Here is an 18,808-nt window from a genome sequence, read left to right on the forward strand (position 1 = left end):
AGGAGGTTAAGAGAGAACATGATTGAGGTATATAAAATTGAGGGCTATAGATGGAGTAGACTGTAGGAAACCTTTCCCCTTACCAGTGGTGACTAAAACTAGAAAATGTAGATATAGGGTAAGGGGTAAGAGATTTAGAGGGAATCTGAAGGGGACCTTTTTTACCCAGAGACTGGTGAGTACTTAGAATACATTGCCAGAGAGAGTGGCGGAAGCAAAGTCGCTGACAGCATTTAAGAAGTATCCAGCACTTGAATTACCCGGCCAAGTGCTGCAAGATGGGATTAATACAGATGGTTACCCACTGGTTGGCGTGGACATAGTGAGCTGAATGACCTGATTCCATGTTGTAAGACACTGCTGTTATAATTGAAGATTAAAAACTTGTAAATCCCCAGAGAAAGCAAACCGAGAGGGACTAATTTGATCCCTGTCACCTGTGCTATATCATTGGAGAAGAATGATTAAAACAGATTTGATGATAATTCTTCTACTTTGAAAACCATAATGATGCTGCTGTTGGATTTGATGCTAGTACTAGGATACAGTGTGAGTAAGTCAGCCTTGTTGTGTGGTACTGGAATCTATAGCCAGAAGGGACGGTAGTTGTAGCTTCCTGTTCTCAGGTGACTTCAGTAAGATCACTCAGAATGGAAGTCAGAACTGAAGGTGTGTCCTTATTTTCATCATGTCGTAATATTTGGCTGGTTCAAAACCATTTGACTTTTCTGAGTTCATTTTTTTGGTGATGGCCCATAAGTTCAGTTTTGAAATTTGCTCTGACAGAATTTGTGCTTACTCTTTCTGGGTTGTTGGTCTAGTAATGCATGTATTACATTAGTATGGAGACACAAGACTGCAGATGCTTGAATCTGGAGCACAAAATGAGCTGCTGGAGGAACTCAACAGGTCATTCAGCATCTGTAGAGGGAAATAGTCAACATTTTGGGTCAAGACCCTTCGTCTCTCCACAGATGCCAACTGACCTGCTGAGTTCCTCCAGCAGCTCTTTTTTTTGCATTACATTAGTATATCTTTTATTCAGAGATGAGTGCAGCTCCAGCTGGAACTATGTGATTAAGGAAGCATTTCAAAGACTTGTGCATTCCCCTTTTATTTTATCTGTTGAAACCACTAGCCAAATCCTCTCCCATGCTGCAGCTGTATCATTTCTGTTCTCTGTTTCTCACTAGCTTGCTAAGTACTCTCTGCGGCCTTTCTGCACTGTTTGCAGCCGACATTTCAAAACCCCCCGCAAGTTTGTGGAGCACATGAAGTCGCCAGAGCACAAGCAGAAAGTGGAAGAGGTACACTAAGCTTTTTCTAGGTTTTTCACTTGTTTCCATAGTGGAATACAGGGGAAATTTTTTAATCAGTTTGGTTGCATCTTATTTTGGAATTGCTATCCTTGTGACCTGGAGCAGTGCAAGTGAATTAGCATTTCTATAGAACCCTTAATGTAGGGAAACAGCACATGGAGTTTCACAGTAGTGTTATCAAAGAAAATTTAACAATTAGACACATAACATGTTAGAACAACTGAATAAACTGTCTAAGAGGTGAGTTTTATGAATCATTTTAAAAAAAGGAGAGAATAGCGTAGAAGTTTATTATGGAAGTTTCAGAGTTCAGAGGTTAGATAACTCAACGATTGGTTGCCAGAGATGGGATGAAAAATCAGGAATGTGCAACATTAGGGACAAGGATGGTTCTTGGATGGATGTAGGGGTGAATGAGGTTGCAGATAATTAGGAGTGCCAAGATCATGGAGTGACTTGAATACACCAATGGAAATTTTCATTTTGATGTTTTGCTGAACAAGGAACAAGTGTAGAGGCTGTATCTAACCTGATGATTAGACTATTATCTGTGATTTATGTCAATAGAGGCCAATTGGACAAGCAGTTTGTTTTTGTGAACATGTTGGGATATACTGACACCAAAATAGTTTGAAATATTTTAACTGTAAAAGATACCATTAACTGAAACTTCAATTGGACAAATTCTTTAGGATCTCGCTTTGACGTCTTGGTTTCTTCAGTTTTAGAAGGTTGTGTATTCAACTGCACATCAAAAGTAGGCTAATGTGAAGTGTGTGCTGTACATCCTTTGAATATACATACATTTCTAGTTAGTTGTTCGTATGGATGCTAAAGCTGAAAAATATTGCATTCTGAAGAGATGCTCAAGCTTGGGGTCCACTGTCTCAGAGCCCCGGAACCAGAGTTCAAACATGACCTTGGGGTGCTGTCATTGTGGGATTTGCATGTTTTCCCTGTGAATGCGTAGGTTTCCTCCTGGTGCTCTGGTTTCCTCCCACATTCCAAAGACATTCAAGTTGGTAGTTTATTTGGCCACTATAAATTGCCTCTAGTGTGCAGGTGAGTAGTACTGTGGGGGGGTGGGGTGGGGGTGAAAATGGAAGAGAATGTGGGGAAAATAAAAAGTGGGATTAATGTAATATGTGCTTCCTAATCAGCACTGTTTCTTTTGTTAAGAAGGTAAGGTATAGGTTATGCACACCTATTTCTGACCCTGAGATCAACAAGTGTGTTCTGACTGAGCAGATCTAACTACCCAGATTGCACGTCCGCAAAGCAAAGGTCCAGAGGGCTTGTTAACTAAACATTGCTGATTATACTGGGTAAGCTTGAATTATGAGAGGCTGTACTTGCCCAGTTCCTGCTTTAGAGTCAGCCTTATGAACCTCATTTACTTGAGGTTTTTGGATATAAACTCAGCTCACTTTCTGAAAAGCTACAGATATATTCTCATGAACATAGTAAAATTATAGACAAAACCAGGAAACTCTGTTTGCCATTAGTTATTTTTAATGACTCCAATGACATTGAAAATGGCTCTTCCAAATAGCCTCTGTTACCTCTGCTACTCGGTAAGATCATGTGTGATCTTTTGCCTCGGCTCCAGTTTCCTGCATTAACCCCATTTCTCATTATTCCCTTGATATCCATAATTCTACCAATCTCTTCCTTCAATATGAGCCTCCACAGCCCTCTTGGGTAGAGAATTTCAAAGATTCATTACCCTCTAGGTGAAGAAATCTCATCTCAATCTTGAATGCCCAACCCTTCATATTGAGCCTGTGACTCAAGTTCTCAACTCTCCAGGCATGAAAAACATCATCTCTTCATCAGCCCCTTCAGGCCTTGTAAGAATTTTGTAAGCTTCAACAGGATTGCCAATTTTTTATGTAAATGAGATCACCTTCAGAGCCACCTTCTTAAATTGCAGAATCCCACATGTGCAGCAATTTGACACACGTGAGTGTTTTGTTAGATCGGTTCATCAAGTAGTTAAACAGCATTGCAGCAGATCAGGACTCACCTATACGCCAAACCAAAAGGTAGTTTTTTTCTGGAGAATATCAATAAATCAGGTTGTTGCACTAATAGTTTCATGGTCACCATGACTGAAGTTACAGGATTTTGATTACGGACTGAAATTAAAATCCCTTGCAGCAACTGGAGTTATACTCGTGTCCCTGTGTCATTAGTGCAGGATTCTATGTTAAAAATAACGAAATGGGTACATATTAGAAAAGCATCTCCAGTGGTGACATAAGCTATTCTGATTTCTCTAGATACAGATTTCTCTAGTGTCTGTCCTTTTTTTCCCTCCTCTTCCCCATTTGGTCCCATGACAGCAGATCCAAAATTTATCTGCCTTTTCAGACATTTCAAAATATTGTATTTGTGTTGATGAACCCTTTCCCTTGACCTCTCCACTACATTGGTATTGTCAATTGCTAATTCAAAGTCCAGATATGATCAATTAATTTAAAAATCAAAGCCACAGAATTGGGGAGTAGGGGAATGTCATCAGAAAATGCACACACATGCAAGGCATTTGCAATATAGGCAGATGTAAGACATCAGTTTACTACCTGTGTAAAATATTGTACATGATTGAATTGCATTTGTTCTCAGGTTAAACTGCAGCGTAGCTCCCTGGATAAAGATCAAGCTGGACAAGATGATCCAGAGGACATGATCACTGTTGATGCAGTTGGTTGCTTTGATGAAGATGATGAAGAAGGAATGACTGAGGATGATGACAGTGGCTCTGATTGTTTAAGTGATGGGGATTCTCAGCAGGTTTGTCAACATGCTATCAGAATGGTTTGTATTTCCTAGCACTTAAGCATGATTAAATAATATTTGTTATACAATTACAGCATGAGTGACATCAAGCTTTATTTTTAACTATTCAATTACCAGTGTTTTTTTTAAGTAATCTTTTAAACTTTAATCATATCATTTCCAGTCGTGAAAATATAGAATTTTTTGTTTTAATGTTTTACTGCTAGAACTCATTTATATAGTACTATTAATGTAGTAAAGGCTTTTCACCACATTATCAAACAAAATTTGACACTGAGCCAAATAAGATGACAATAGGAAAGGTGACCTGACCTCCTAAGATTTTATGGAGTGTCTTAAGTGAAGATAGAAACATAGGTTTTGGGACGGATTTTTATAACTTGGATCTTGGAGAATGGAAAGTGTGGCTGTCATTGCCAGTGTGGGGAAAAAAATCAAGTATGTGCAGGAGTATAAAGCTCCCAGGATTACAGAGTTAGAGAATGTTGCAGAGATGGGAAGGGTGGAGGACATGTAGGGATTTTAAAAGTAAGATGTAGCTAGACTAGCAGCAGTTGTGGGTTAGCAAAATCCATTCTGGAAACTGTAAATTCTTATTTTTTTTCCAGGGAGGGCAGTGATAAGGTGCAGCTTTTTAAAATAATGGAAGTTATCAGACCAAAATTGATAAATATTCAGTTTGGTACATGACAGGGCTAGAGGTCACAGAAACAAAATTCACCAACTCTAAACTAAGTTAAAATTAGGGGGAGAAAATATGTAAAGAATGGCAATCGTATAGCATGGGTGCTGCTGAAAGAGTAGTTTATTTGGAGATCGATACCTATTGAGAAAGAGGACTAAAAATTTACAAGAATCACTAACTCATCTTCTTTTCCCCCTTGTAAGAGGGAGAATGAACTCAAAGGCCTTTTAATTAGGGGATCTGCAATGAGCATGATAGAGGGGATTATAAGCAAACTAACCATGGAATGTGTTTAATGTGTTAACTTTTTTTTCTGAGTTGCTTGGCTTCTCTGAAGTAACATGGGATTTACAATCTCTTAAATGTGAACTTTAGAATGGGGAGAAAAAGTAAACATATGCTTTGTACATTTAGGCTTTCATGTCAGAATTTCAGAAGGAGCCATATGATGCAGAGACTGTATATGGTGAGTAGAAAAGAAATAATGTTGATCAGTGCTTTCTTCATTAACACTTAATAAATTTACCCAAATAAGGCTAATTTAAATGTTATTTTACAAGCGGTCTAGATTAAGTGTTAGTCTTTGATTTAATGAGGATTTCCAAATATTCTAAATTGGATTTTTGTAATGCCTCCAAATTAGGAAAATATATTAAGGCACTTAACATAAACATAATCAAATTAACACCAAGCAAAAGGAAGTTTAGGATGAGGGCTGAGAAGTTTAGTTAGAAATATAGATTTTGAAGAGGATTTTAAAAAATGATGGAAAAGTTGATCGAGATTCCAGAACTGAAAACTTGGATGACTGAGGCCACGGCTGCTAATGGTGGATTAAAAGAGTAAGAGCTTGAGAAATGTTGAGCTCTGAGGATTATCGGGTTAGTAGAAGTTGCAGAGATATGAAGGGAAAACACCATGGAAAGGTATGAATATTAGGATGAGAATTTTGTATTTGTGGCATTGCAGGATTGGTAGCCAGTGTGGATGATGATATTTAGGATATAGGCAAGTATAATGGAGAAAGGAAGGTGGAAGGCTGTTTCAGCAACACATGTACTGATGTGGGGGCAGAGATGTGGAATATTCTGGGACTGGAAATGGATGGTGTTTGTGATGGAGGTGAAATGTATTTGAGGTTTAGCTCAAGGAGTCAAAAAGAAAATGCCATGTGACAAATGATTTGGTTCAGTTTGGGATATTGGCCTGGAACAATATTTAAGCAGTAAAGATTATTAAAAATGTGAGGTTGATAGTGCCAGATTTAAAAGCAGTGTCAGATTACATTATCAACTAGCATGCATACCAAGAAGGGAAGTTGTTTTGTGAACAGTTTATTGCAAATGGGTGGACAGAACTGTTGGATTTAGTAGATACTGTGCTTCTGGAAACAACATGGGGGGGCAGGGGCAGGGAAGATAGAGGAAAATATGGGTTCAAGGTCAGGATGGGGAGCAACTATGGGGGAAGTTAGCTTCGTTGGCAGGAAGGATGCAGAAAAACAGAATAATTAACTTCACTCTTGGTTTGAAGGAAGTTTGTGAACTCCTTGCTAGGCATTGGATATGGATCTAACGAGGCTGATTAGGAGCTAGGGTGTTAGGGATTGTCTGCTTTTCTACATGAGTTGTGATAGTGATTGTACATTCTCTGCTTGTTTCCAGAAGGCTGTTGTGCATTGTGGTTAATGTCAGTGGTTTTAAATGGTGGTCATTATTCTAATTTACCCCATGCTATGTTCTTAACAAGATAATTATCTATTAAGTAACCTAGCAATGATGGACTGGCATCAATTATGATAACTCAAACTTTCTACGTAAAGGGCATTTGTTCTGATCTCAATTGTACCAAATCCACAGCACACACAACTGCTCTCAGATTTGTTCATTGCATTTAGCAATTCATTAAAGAACAGTGGAATAATAGATAGCGAATGACTGGTGCTATAATGAGCAATAATGTTGGGGAGGAAGCGAGCGGATAGATAATTGTCAGGTTATAAAGAGGAAATGCAAATTGTGTACCAAGTTTGATAGGTGGCTTATGATTGTCATTATGTCGGTGTGCAAAGTAGGAAAACTCTCATTAAAAGAAAAGTGCAGAAGTGTAAAGTCCAAGTATCTCTTCTCCATTTCTACATATTAAAACAAATCTAAAAAAAAATCCTTTTTATCCCCAATATTTTGTCTGAGCTGCCTGAATTAGGCTAACTGGGTGGAGATACCTGCCTTCTCCAATGGCTATATTGATCTAAATAGGTTCAGTACTTTGGACCAATCTGCAGTAGAACCAGAGATTTCCAGTATTAACTACCTTTCTGAAGGTCTGGTTGCACCACTTCCTGTGATGCACATTGTTCCTTTGCCAAATTTCAAACCTCTCTATCCTGCACAGAGGTAACAAGAATGAGGTCTTCCTGGAACACTTGCCAACTAAGGAATAATCAGCCTTTTGATTCCTTGGGCCTGTTCCCTGCCATTCAGCTGGATTATGACTGAACTATAATTTAATGCCACTTCTCGCAGTTGATTTTATCCCTTGATACCTAATAAAAATCTAGCCGACCTGATCTTGAAAATTTCAGTTGAGCTCCACCATCCGTTGCCTCCCTGCAGGAACAGATTCCAGATGAAAAGGTGCTACAGAATTAGCCTTCCATGAAAGCATTAATAAGATCCTTTGTTTAGGAAATTTCCACTAGAAGAAATAGTTACTCTGCAATTGCTATCTCATCTCTTAATCATTTTAGTCGTCTTAATTACATCATCCTTCAACTTTATATACTCAGGAGAATACAGATTGACTTTATCCAATTTAGCTTCATAATTTAACCATTTCAGACACAGCCTCAAAGCTTCATCTTTTGCCTTTGCATATACTTTAACTTATTCTTAGAATCTCAAATTTATCTAATTAATTGTTTTAAAAATACTATATTGGCTTGGAAAGCTGCTCAGAAAGTAATCACTTTTGTTTTAACAATGATTCTTGATCTCTGTTATTGAGTTCATACACTGAACAGCAGAACCTCTAAAAACAAATTTAAGTGGAGCTTATCTTTCAAAGTTCAGCCTTTTCCATTTAATTTCAAACATATAGCTTGCCCTAAAAGTTATTTAGAACCAATTTATTCACAGAATGTTATTCCATTTCTGAAAGTTATTCTCTTGTTGCTTAGCGTACCCTAAGTGCATAGTTATATCTGTTTAGTGCAGATGACTAAGTTAGTTCTTGTACCAAAACAGTATGTATCCATTATGTATTGTGACTTTCCATTATAATACCATGAAAACTTTTCACAAACGCACCTCCATATATCTCTGAATCTGGAAGTTGATTTCTTTTTACACATAGCCATAATTCTTAATGCTGATTGTGCCAATTTTCTGTTAACTCTTATACAGCTGATTTTTGTTTTTAAAGAAACTTCTTGTATGCATTTCCATTTTGATTTGTGTGCTTTTATGATTAGGGCACATTCAATGTAACATAGTGATCGTCTTGGTTCCCCTCCCCTCCACAGGCCAGGAATTTGTGGTCCCTGTGACCGGTTTCCTCTGCAAGCTATGTCACAAATTCTACCATTCTGAGTCCACTGCCAGATTTACCCACTGCAAGTCACTGATGCATTTTCAGAACCTTCAGGTTAGATGGTTGTTCCATAATGTGGCCTATGTTTCATTTCCTTTCTCTCCTTGCTACCTTTATCTTTCCTACTATCTTTCAAATTACTTAATTTCTATCTTTGTTTACTACTCTCTCTTCCTACCCACCTTCCTTTCTGGCCCCTCTCCCCTCTGCAGGGCCGCTCTCTTCTGTGCTTTTTTTTCCTCTTCTAAATCTATTGTTTGGTGTAGTCTCAGACTTGCTTTAAAGTCCCTTCACTTCTACCGAATGCAGTTCAGTTTTGTGGAAGCAACTAGAATCTTCCCAATTTAAGAAAATTTATCCTAATCATTTAATGTCCCTGAGGTGCTGATCTAGCATTAATCATCTATATTGTGCTGGTGGAAATGTACCATATTGCTTCAAGTTTTGTCCTATTCAGTGTACCTCTCCTTATTAACTGGTCAAAGTGAAAATGAAGTGGTTTTTATTTAATGCATACATCTTTCTCCACTTCTCTTGATTTGGAAGATCTGAATAATTTTGAATGATTTAGATACCAAACAAACTAGAAAGGAATACCATTTTTGTGAATTTATTTCCATCAATTTCAGTTCAGGTCCTTTGTAGACATGAATTACCAGAAAAGACTGTTGGGACTGAAAATTTGTAATTGAAATGCTGTCACCCAGAGAAGTTGTGGAATCAGATTGGGAAAGGAGACTTTGGTATTGAGGTACATTGTTTGGGCAAACTAGGTTACCTTTGCTTTGCATCTATCCTTGTGCTAGATCTGGATGTGTTTAATGCTGTTACTGATCCTGAGGATTTCCCCCTCAGTACAAAATGCTAATGAAGAAATATTGATGATACTGTATCCTTGAAGGAAAATTGGAGCAAGTCTGTGACCTTATTAAGCATTTATTGAACTGTGCGTTGATGTTAGTTTAAATTGTGGTTACTGTGCTGTTTGTTTTACATTTGAAGTAACTATTGGTCTATTATTGCAGTCCAATTGTCACGTGTTATTTCTCACTTCATTTCAATACTCTTAGCTAATTTGTAGTCTGTAATCTTACAGTTCCTGTCTGCTGTACTACAAGATGCCTGCTTTATCTACTAATTCATGTGGTTTCACATTTCTTTTATCCATCTTGGCATTGTAGCATATCTTTCTTGATGTGTTAATTGTTCTTTAGAAAGTAATTGAGCAAAACGTTATGTTGTCAATTTTGCATTTCAATTCCAAGCTGACTTCCTGCTTTCATGCAATGCTATCCTGAGCACAAAATGAGGGAATGATTCCATTAATTATTGTTGGGTAGACTCGGACTTTGAATACAAACAATTCTTTTTCCCTATTGTATAAGTATATGATGTATTTATGAGTTTAAAGAGAAGCAGCAAAAGATATCATGTCTTCATATGTTTGATCATCTTGTTTTTCAAACATGTGGCTTTCTCATAGAATTTTTCAAATAACTTTAACAAAAAGGTTGATTTGCGGCCTTAGGGCTTCATATTTTTGCTGCTTCTAATCCATTCCAAGTGGGGAAAAGAAACAGTGTTATTAGTTTTAGATGCAGTTCCACGCTCTGCAGCATGTTTTACATTTGCATATATCATCGTGGCTGGTATTTTTTTAAATACTGCTTTAAACTTGCCATTGGTTTGCTTTCACAGATTGAAAAATTCTTATTAAAACCTGATCAAAATCTCTTAACTTTTTCTAATCTCCAACTGCATCACTTGGACGTCAGTTTATTGGTACATCTTGCCACAAGCCATTGGTGCTGCTGTTGCTGACTGTATTTCCATAGCATGATGCTATTCACGTCCACTGTGTTCACCCAGTGCTTTAGTAACTGGTGATTCTTTCATGAATGTACATTAGCATTTATGGATGGCTGGAAGGAGTACTCTTTAGACCTGATTATTAAACAACCTAAAAAACAGGAAGGTACATTGGTGCATGTTTTAAGTAACTTTATCGTGGATTGTTTCCTATTAAAATAATATTTGGTGTTTCGGAACAAATTCCTAATAGATCCAAAATGCACTTTGAGAGTTTTACTGCTTGCAAAGGTATCTTGAAGGCAAATAGTGGTAAAATGGAAAACCTCAATCGTTCCCATTTATCAGGTGAATTTTGGTTACTGGTAGGTGAAATATGTTTTAAATTACTCTACATGATCAATCTGGTGTTCCAATACCATCTTGTAGAATTTATCTGCTACCAAGGAGATGCATGCAAAAGAAAATCCACATTTCTGTCACAAGTTAATAGCCATCTTCAATCATGTATTAAATAGCTGAATTGTTAACCATTTCATAGATGTAGATGTAAATTGCAGTGCAAGGATGCAATAATATAGTCTTGGGGAAGAAATGAGAAGCAAGTACCCATACTTTCGGAAGCAATAAAAAGTACAGTTGCTGCCTGAGATGTTTTGTATTGGCATTGGTGTTAAGAGGGAGTCTGTTAGAGATGAGTGTAAAAGATCTGCTACCATATTGGGGGCATAGTAAGAATAGAAATGTGATCAAGCAGAGATTAACACGACTGACAAAAGCTTGAACAGAGAAGCTGGTTTTAGGGAGCATCTTGAGGGAGAAGTAGAGCTTCAGATCTGGGTAGTTAAAAGAACATGCTTCATTATGCGAAGATTAAAATTGCAAGATGCCCACGTGAGAGGAGTGCAGAGATCTTACAGAATTTAAGGTGGGAGAAGATAACAGAGGTCTTTTGAGGACTTGAAGGGATGTGAAAATCCTCAATGATATTTAAGTGAAGCAGAATGAATGAATGGACAATTATTTTTGATAAAGAGTGCAGGGGTTAGCATTGAGGTTCATCATGTAACGAGTTTTGTCATTGACCTAATAGGAGTTGGGATCTTTACCACATTATAAATTCTGGTGCTGAGTGAGCTGTTAAGCATCAATGTAATTCCCAACAAAATGGAAAGGAAAATTGGATGATGAGAGAAATTTTAATGATTTTTGTAACATCAGTTGCAAGACTGCAGAGATTTAGAAGGTGGTCACCTCACTGCATTCTTAACCAGGAAAGATCAAAGCATTGGAGCTTAAAGTGGAAGGTGAAGGTTCTTGTAAATTCACAAATTGTTGTACGGTGCAACAAAACAGTATTATTTCACCTGTAGTAATGCTCTTTGTTAGTGGTAATCAGATGTTTGATGCCTTTACCAACTTATTCCTGTTCTCTTTGTTGAAACAGAGTTACAAAGTACAAAGAGCCCAAGATTATTTATCAGTATCTTATCAAGAACCAGCAGCCTCTGTGGTGAACAGCCTTGGTTCAACAGATGATCAAAAACCAGAAGGAGAGAAGCAACCAGAGAAAGACCTAAAATCTGCCAATGTCACTGCCAATCACCCTGAAATGGAGGAAGCAAGTTGTGAAGTTGAAACTCCTACACCTTCAGGTCATGGCATTGTTCCCAGTGTAGAGGATGGTAACAACAAAGACAGTTCTTCCCCCTCGCAGAACTTTGAGCAGGAGAGTCCAGATGGCAGTGATCAAGGTGGTACTATCATTGGCGATATACCTGTTTCAAAGTTTGATTGCAAATTAACTGTCAGCCCACGTACAAAGAACGAGATGCCAAGTGGCAAAGTGGAGGGGGAGCAGGGAATTAGTTCTGACAAGTGCGAGTCGAGCTCCGTTATGGGCAGCGAGGTGGCAGATGAAGAGCAGGATGGGAATGAGGAGTGTGACCTGAGCTCGTCCAAAGCTGAGGAGCCCAGTGAGACAGAGGATGGTGAGGAAGAGCACATGACTGACAGCTGCCTGACAGAGAAGGAGTGTGAAGAGACAAATGTCAAAAGTGAAGAGAATGAGCTAGGTGAGGAGGATGGGCATCTGGAACGCAACATCCCCAAAACAAGATCTGGGAGGGTGGTACGTGGCCGTCGTCTCTCTTCGAGGCGGAAGAAGTAAATTTAAGATGCAATTTTTGTTTTGAAGGGTAAATTATACCACACTGAGCTAAATTTAGACGCTTGCGGTGGATACAATACCTCTGCCACCATATTAAATACACAGTGGGTCATCCATCAGTGGTTATATATTTCCCTTTCTTGGTGAGGGAAGAATCATGTGTAAGTCCACTGCTGATTGTAACTAACATCTCAATGCAGTACCCACTCAGAAATATTTTTCCATCCTCTTATGGAATTACAAAGTAGAGATAATTGCGGTGCTCCAAAGATTGTATTGTATCTTAAGAGTATTTGTCTTCAGTTTTTTATGTTAAGATGTCACTACAGACATTCTATTCTGTGGCTGAATACCATCTGATTGAACACTGCGCTTCACAGCTGATAACTCAAGGCTTGGGTAAACAGAATGATCAGTTGTAGGCTTGAGACCCTAGCTTCCTTTCAAATTGGCAAGCAATTGTGGTGGAATTGAAATATTGGGTAGACTGGAATTGCTTCAACTCTGATCCCTTTGCTTTGTCATCACCGTATGCAACTCTGACACTGAATGCAAAGTAAAATATCAAACCAGTTCCCAGTACCTTGATAAATCGGTTTTTAAACAGTAGGTGCAAAGCAGACAGCTCTGATTTTCATGCTGAGCAATGTAAAATGAATTGTGTGTTGCGTGAATTGCGTACTTGCATTCACAGATCATGGAAACAAAATGCAGCATACACAGACTTGCCTGCCCAATGCAGTTATGCAGTTTCTAACAATCTGCCCTCTTTGAAGCATTAAGGGAATGGGGATTCTTAGCCAATGATCCTGAAAAGAGAATTTTGGCTGCAATGGTTCGCATAGACCAACTTCATGGCTGCTGCTTTTAGCCTCAATACTGAAGTCCAAGTTGATTACACATGCAAATGGATTAAAGTTAAGCTTTCTGACATGTATTTCCAACAAACATACCAAATCTCTTTTCTAAGCACCTCTTCTTGGTGATGAACAATGAAGTTAAATCACATTTACTTCTTGAGGTAGCACATAATGCACTGTTCTTGATATTGATGCCAGCATTCAACCTCTGAAGCCTGTTCTGCCAATCAGTGAAATTGTGGATTATTTGTAAACTGACATCACATATCTTGCTATCCTTCAGTGAACAAAGGTCTTACATTTTTGGATTCAAAATTAGCAATTGATCTAGTGGTAGAGAGCTTCTAATCTCTATCACCCTTGAGTGTGGAAGTTTTTCCATCTTCACCAGCTTTTAATTTTTAAATTGTTCCCTACTCTTGGGCCCCAACCAGTGAAAATAGCTCTTTCTTTCTTTCTTTCTTTCTTCCTTCCTTTCTCTGTCTCTCTTTTTTTTCTCTCTTTTTCTCACTCTGTAATCTTCTTAATATCTTGAAAAAATCAAACCCTCACTTAACTTTGTTTTCCCTGGAAATTTGATCTTACTTTGTGTGATCTCTAATCATTATTTAACCTTTGGACTCCTCGTATTGTTTTAGTAAATCTGCCTTCCCTGCCCAGCACTATTCACATGACTGTAGGTATGGTTAAACCAGAGCTTTGCCAGGTGACAGTATAGCTGTTACACCCTTTTTATTTTAGTCCTCTAAATACAAAAGCCTGCTTTCCATTAACTCTTGATTATTTTCTACATCTGTCCATAATATTTTAATGATTTACATAATAGACCCATGAGGCTATTTCTGTTTTTTCACTGTCATTACTAATATCTCTTCTTATTTGGAACATATTGATTGCTTGCCAGTTTGAACTGCAAACAATTCTGTCAGATATATTGCCACAGTGCTGTAAGATGACAAAATTCAATGATATTGACTGATTTACTACAAAAGGAGATGCTGACTAAGTTTGCCAAATTACTTCATTTTCTCTTGTATATGTGGAGATTGACATCTCCATTTGGAAATAATCCTCTGCTTCATAAACACAAACAATCCACCAGTTCCTCCAACACAACATTGACCACCTCTTAATCTACTTCATTCTGCTTTACAATGCTTTGGGACAACTGTGAGGGGTAGTTAAATAATTGCTAGTCTTACTTTCTTGGTCATCCAGTATATAGAATACACATTCCCAGCACCATTCAGAAAATGTGGATACTCTTATGAATGATTCATATCCTTCCCACCTCTACTATTATTATAACTAATAGGCAATTGCATTCAAAGGATTTCTTTTTAAATGTAGTTTATTCAATGCCCCTATCACTTTTCTTCAAGTTTGTTTATAGTTGTGACCTGGAAATTAATCAGATTTGTAGCTACTCTGCCTGTCCATGAAAGTTGGCAACCCTATATGGATGGTGTATACACAACCAGGTGGAGGGCTGAATATTGAGTGCAGTGGCAAGAATGTTGATTGGGCAATCTGCATGCATACAGGTTTACATACTTTTTGTGGCTTTCTACATATTTCTAATATTCATTTGTACAGGAGATGGAGGAGGGAATGTTTACTCTTGGGAATAGGTTCCAGGTGTAACTTTCTCTGTCTTTTTGTTTTGAATTAACATCCTGATTCTAATTTCTTTTATTATAAAGGGTAATTGTAACGTTTTAACAAGCAAAAAAAAATATAGAAAGCAGGTCTGTCAATGGTTGTCGAGAGAAGATATTAAGGTTTCAAGCATTGGCCCTTCATCTGCAAATGATTAACCTGAAATATTAACCCTTTCCTCTGGATACAAATCCTGTGCATTTCCAGGAAAGTTGTCCTTGTAATCCAGATTGCCCTTGGGCTATAACTGCTTTCACATCAGGAGCTGGGTGCATCCCTTGGTCAATAATTGTGCAACTATGTTTTCCAAATACTGCTTCCAATGGATTTTTTATCTAATTTAAAGCTGTTTTGGACATTTCTACTAAGTCTGTGTCAGCTTTATTCAGGTTTTTACCTATTAAAGATCATTTCCTGAATCACAAAATAGCCTGCAGCCCTTCAGATAATCTGTGAAGAGTGGAGTAGTTGTTGGCCTCCTTGGTTTGGTTGAGATCACCTCACTGCCACACCCAGAGATTATCTTGAATCAGTCACTGGAATGTGAGTCTTGTGATAGTTTTCTCTTGTTTTTTTTACCCCTACATATTGCCTCCTCCCCAAGACAACTTGGCTGGTTGACATTGGCCTCCTTGTAGATGCTCAGTGGTGCTGTGTTGGAATTCTAATCACTGGAATCACTGTAGTTTCCTTCATAAATAATGATAAATTTATTTTATTTGTGGAGAATTGTTAATCACACTTATGCTGATTATAGGTGTATACTCATCAGGGCACTGCTCCCAACAATCCAGTTTTCAAATCCCATCCCAGCTGTAAAATTGAATTTAGTAAAGCTATGGGTTGTGTAACAGGAGAAAAAGATGAGCTTTGTTTTAAACTCAGCTGAGACTTGCATGTCCTCAATCTGGCGAACAAGCTTTCACAAAGGAGCAGGCTTTTACTTCCTATTCAGGAAAAACGGTACCACCTGGTAAGAAGAGATGCTTAATAAGTGCAGCTAAACCTGTTGTCATTTACACCCCCAACAAAGAAAAATCAGCCAAAATGAAAATTTGACAGCATATTTAAGTTCTTAATTCAGCAAATTATTGCTGAGCTACTTTAAATCCAATACATTGAACTTGCCTAACTATTCAAAAATCAAGCCCCCCTATCAGAGGAGCAACATTATATGCTCATTCTGTGTCTGGGAAATGTGTAAGATCCTCACTTTCCTGGTGATTCAATGTTAAGTATTGGAAAACTAACATTTAATAGCTGTCAACAGTCAAATAAGGAAGGCTCATGAACCTGATTTAGTAATTGAGTAAACATGCTGAATAACTTAACATCCCGAGGATGAGGCGATATTAGCAAGAAGGTGCTGCCATTTATATATCTTTACTCACTTGCTCCCTGGCATTTTGTATTGTCCAGATGATAAATTAGCACCTGCAATAGACATATAGTGGACACTTTTAATTTTGTTTGAGAGATAAGGAGCTTGGGAAGAGTACCCCACATTGCTCTTTGAACCCTTCTGATATTCATTGAGCTTCTGGTTGATCTTTTACTTCAGCAACATTGTCCTCATTTTAAAATCTGTTGATTACCTTGAATATATTCCAACAACAGATTCTGGTGTGGAATATCAGAATTAGAATCTGCATTTTACATTTGGTTACTTTGAATACTGTCAAGTCAGAATTTGTCTTTGGGTCTCTTCGGGCCTTAGTACATTATCACCCACACCTTCACATAGATATCACTCCTTTCTCACTGGGTGATAATCAGTCTTTCTTGACTATTCTTTGATATTAGTTCATGAAAGTACTGCAAAATAACCTTTATCTTGACTGGGTCCAGCATTGAAGTGTATGGCCTGATCACACTTTACAAAGTTCACATTTTCACGAACACTGATCTCTTCAGTGGGAAAAGACTTGCCAATCACCAATGCCATCAGACAGGACATAATCTTTAATCCCTCCCGGACAGACAAATTGAATGGGTGAAAGGGAAAGTGTGTGTGACCAGCACTGGTATTGCTTTTAACCTGTGCCGTACAGTCCAAATATTAGTCACTGCTTTGCCCTCTCCATAATAGGCAAAGCCAAATAATGAATTTTTAACATCCAAATCATTCCCTTGTTTTGGTTATTTCAGAGTTTATGATCATGTATGAATACATGATCTCGCACTGCTCTCACTCCACCTGCACTGAGCTGCCCCACTTACAAGGGAAAAAAATCAGACTTTATTCTCTAGAACTAAAATCGAGAGTGACTAAATGTTTTTAATAATCTGTGGGTTTATTTTATTTTCCTTCCATTTTTCATGGACCAAACAATTTAAACCCAGCTAACGATGGAGGGAATGTTTTCAAATGAGCCACGGAGTTTTTCCATTTGATCTTTGTTCCATTCCTTGGGCGACAGATTAAAACAATAAGGATGAGGTCCTTGGCTTATGGAGATCCACTTGTGTAACAGTATAACTGAAGAAAGTCAAACAAAAAAGTGAAATAAATGGTAATTGTGCCCGAAACTGGGATTTGTTCCCCAGTCACATAGTACATCTCATAGTGAAATTGCTTTTTCCACTTACTACTATCTCACTCTATTTGGGTGGAAGAAACACTGCAGACCAGGAGATGAATATCCCCTGTCTTACGTGCACCCTTGAAGGAGATGATCTGTAAAATACCAAATTGATAGCAGTTATTTTTTATTTTTAAATCCTCTAGAAATGTGATATTTGATATGTAGTAAATGAATTTTGGATGGACAGTAATGTATTTAGGGTAATGACACATTAAAAAGCTAACTTTTTGGAGGTAGAATTCCCTTTTAATGTTGAATTTCTTTTGTTATTAATGTTGCTGTTTGTGAGTACTGTCATTTTTCTTAGTGAAAATGCTGTTTCCAGTGTAGTTTGAAAACCATGTTTACGTTGGTGGTTAAATAGCTTGCGCTTAGTTTCAGGAATAAAGTTTCAGGAATAAAACTTCAGCCATACCTGTTTCAAGTGATATTTTAAATACATGGCAATTTTGGTTTTCCCACTTAAAAGGCCCTTGACTTCAATTTAGATTTGTATTGTGTCTGCACCAAAACATGAGTTTAAGTCTAGAACCAGCACCAATCCCACTCTGCCTGATTTCAGTCACTGTCTCAGCTGCTGTTTCCACCAAGACCAAGCCAGCAACCTCCTGTGCAGTTGTTTTTTAGAATGATGTACATTGTTTCAACGTTTGAAAAAATGGTCATTTTCCAAAAAAAAATCCCCTCACCCAGGTTTCTGGAGAAAGGGAGCTGATTTTTGCATTGTTGTGGCCAGGGTTTCTTTAATACTCCCCTCTGATTAGTAATCTGCTGTCCTCACACTGATAGGAAACTCGAGAGCTCATATTTTCTGAACAGGTGCTGGGGAAACACTGTTAAAGTAACACCCAGAATATAAGTACATGTTAGATATGGTGTTATTAGCTAATCATTTACTCCCTAGGGAAGAAAGTTGATATTCTTTATGGCATTAACAAACAAAGGAGCAGGGGTGGTCCAAAATCAAATAACTATAAATGGAAGTGAAAACTCTGGGATTAGTAAATTATGTAAAGAAAAATTACCAGTCACAGGAATGACTAGAACATCTATTCATTCCAGTTGATGTTGTCTGAATGCCCTAGTGGATGGGTATGACTTAAACTCCTATTTGTTATTTTTTTATGCTGGAATAGTATATTTATTTCAGATCAATTTGAATACAGCGGGGCATTGTGCCATTTTCCAATATAGAGACTTCAACACATTCCACACCTACCCCTTATCAACTTGAAGTACGGCCAAGGTTTCTTTAATAATCCCCTCTGATTAGTAATCTGCAGTCCTCACACTGGTAATAATTTTTCTGAACAACAAGCCAGGAAAAC

The 18,808-nt window shown here is 37.8% G+C and overlaps 1 protein-coding gene across 3 annotated transcripts in view; it reads left to right on the forward strand.

Moving 5' to 3' along the window:
- Nucleotides 1-17,883, forward strand: part of LOC127581991 (cip1-interacting zinc finger protein-like) — a 45,380-nt gene extending 27,497 nt beyond the window's left edge. The window contains exons 11-15 of one of the 3 annotated variants that reach the window (XM_052036873.1): nucleotides 1,194-1,307; nucleotides 3,948-4,115; nucleotides 5,221-5,272; nucleotides 8,330-8,451; nucleotides 11,654-17,883. In XM_052036873.1, the coding sequence (XP_051892833.1) occupies nucleotides 1,194-1,307; nucleotides 3,948-4,115; nucleotides 5,221-5,272; nucleotides 8,330-8,451; nucleotides 11,654-12,376 (1,179 nt within the window). In that variant the 3' untranslated portion in view covers nucleotides 12,377-17,883. The remainder of the gene's footprint in view (nucleotides 1-1,193; nucleotides 1,308-3,947; nucleotides 4,116-5,220; nucleotides 5,273-8,329; nucleotides 8,452-11,653) is intronic. The other 2 variants (XM_052036875.1, XM_052036876.1) reach the window with 2 other exon arrangements.
- Nucleotides 17,884-18,808: the final 925 nt, after the last annotated feature.

This window comes from Pristis pectinata, chromosome 23 (assembly GCF_009764475.1).
Source record: "Pristis pectinata isolate sPriPec2 chromosome 23, sPriPec2.1.pri, whole genome shotgun sequence".
NCBI classification, from domain to species: Eukaryota; Metazoa; Chordata; class Chondrichthyes; order Rhinopristiformes; family Pristidae; genus Pristis; species Pristis pectinata.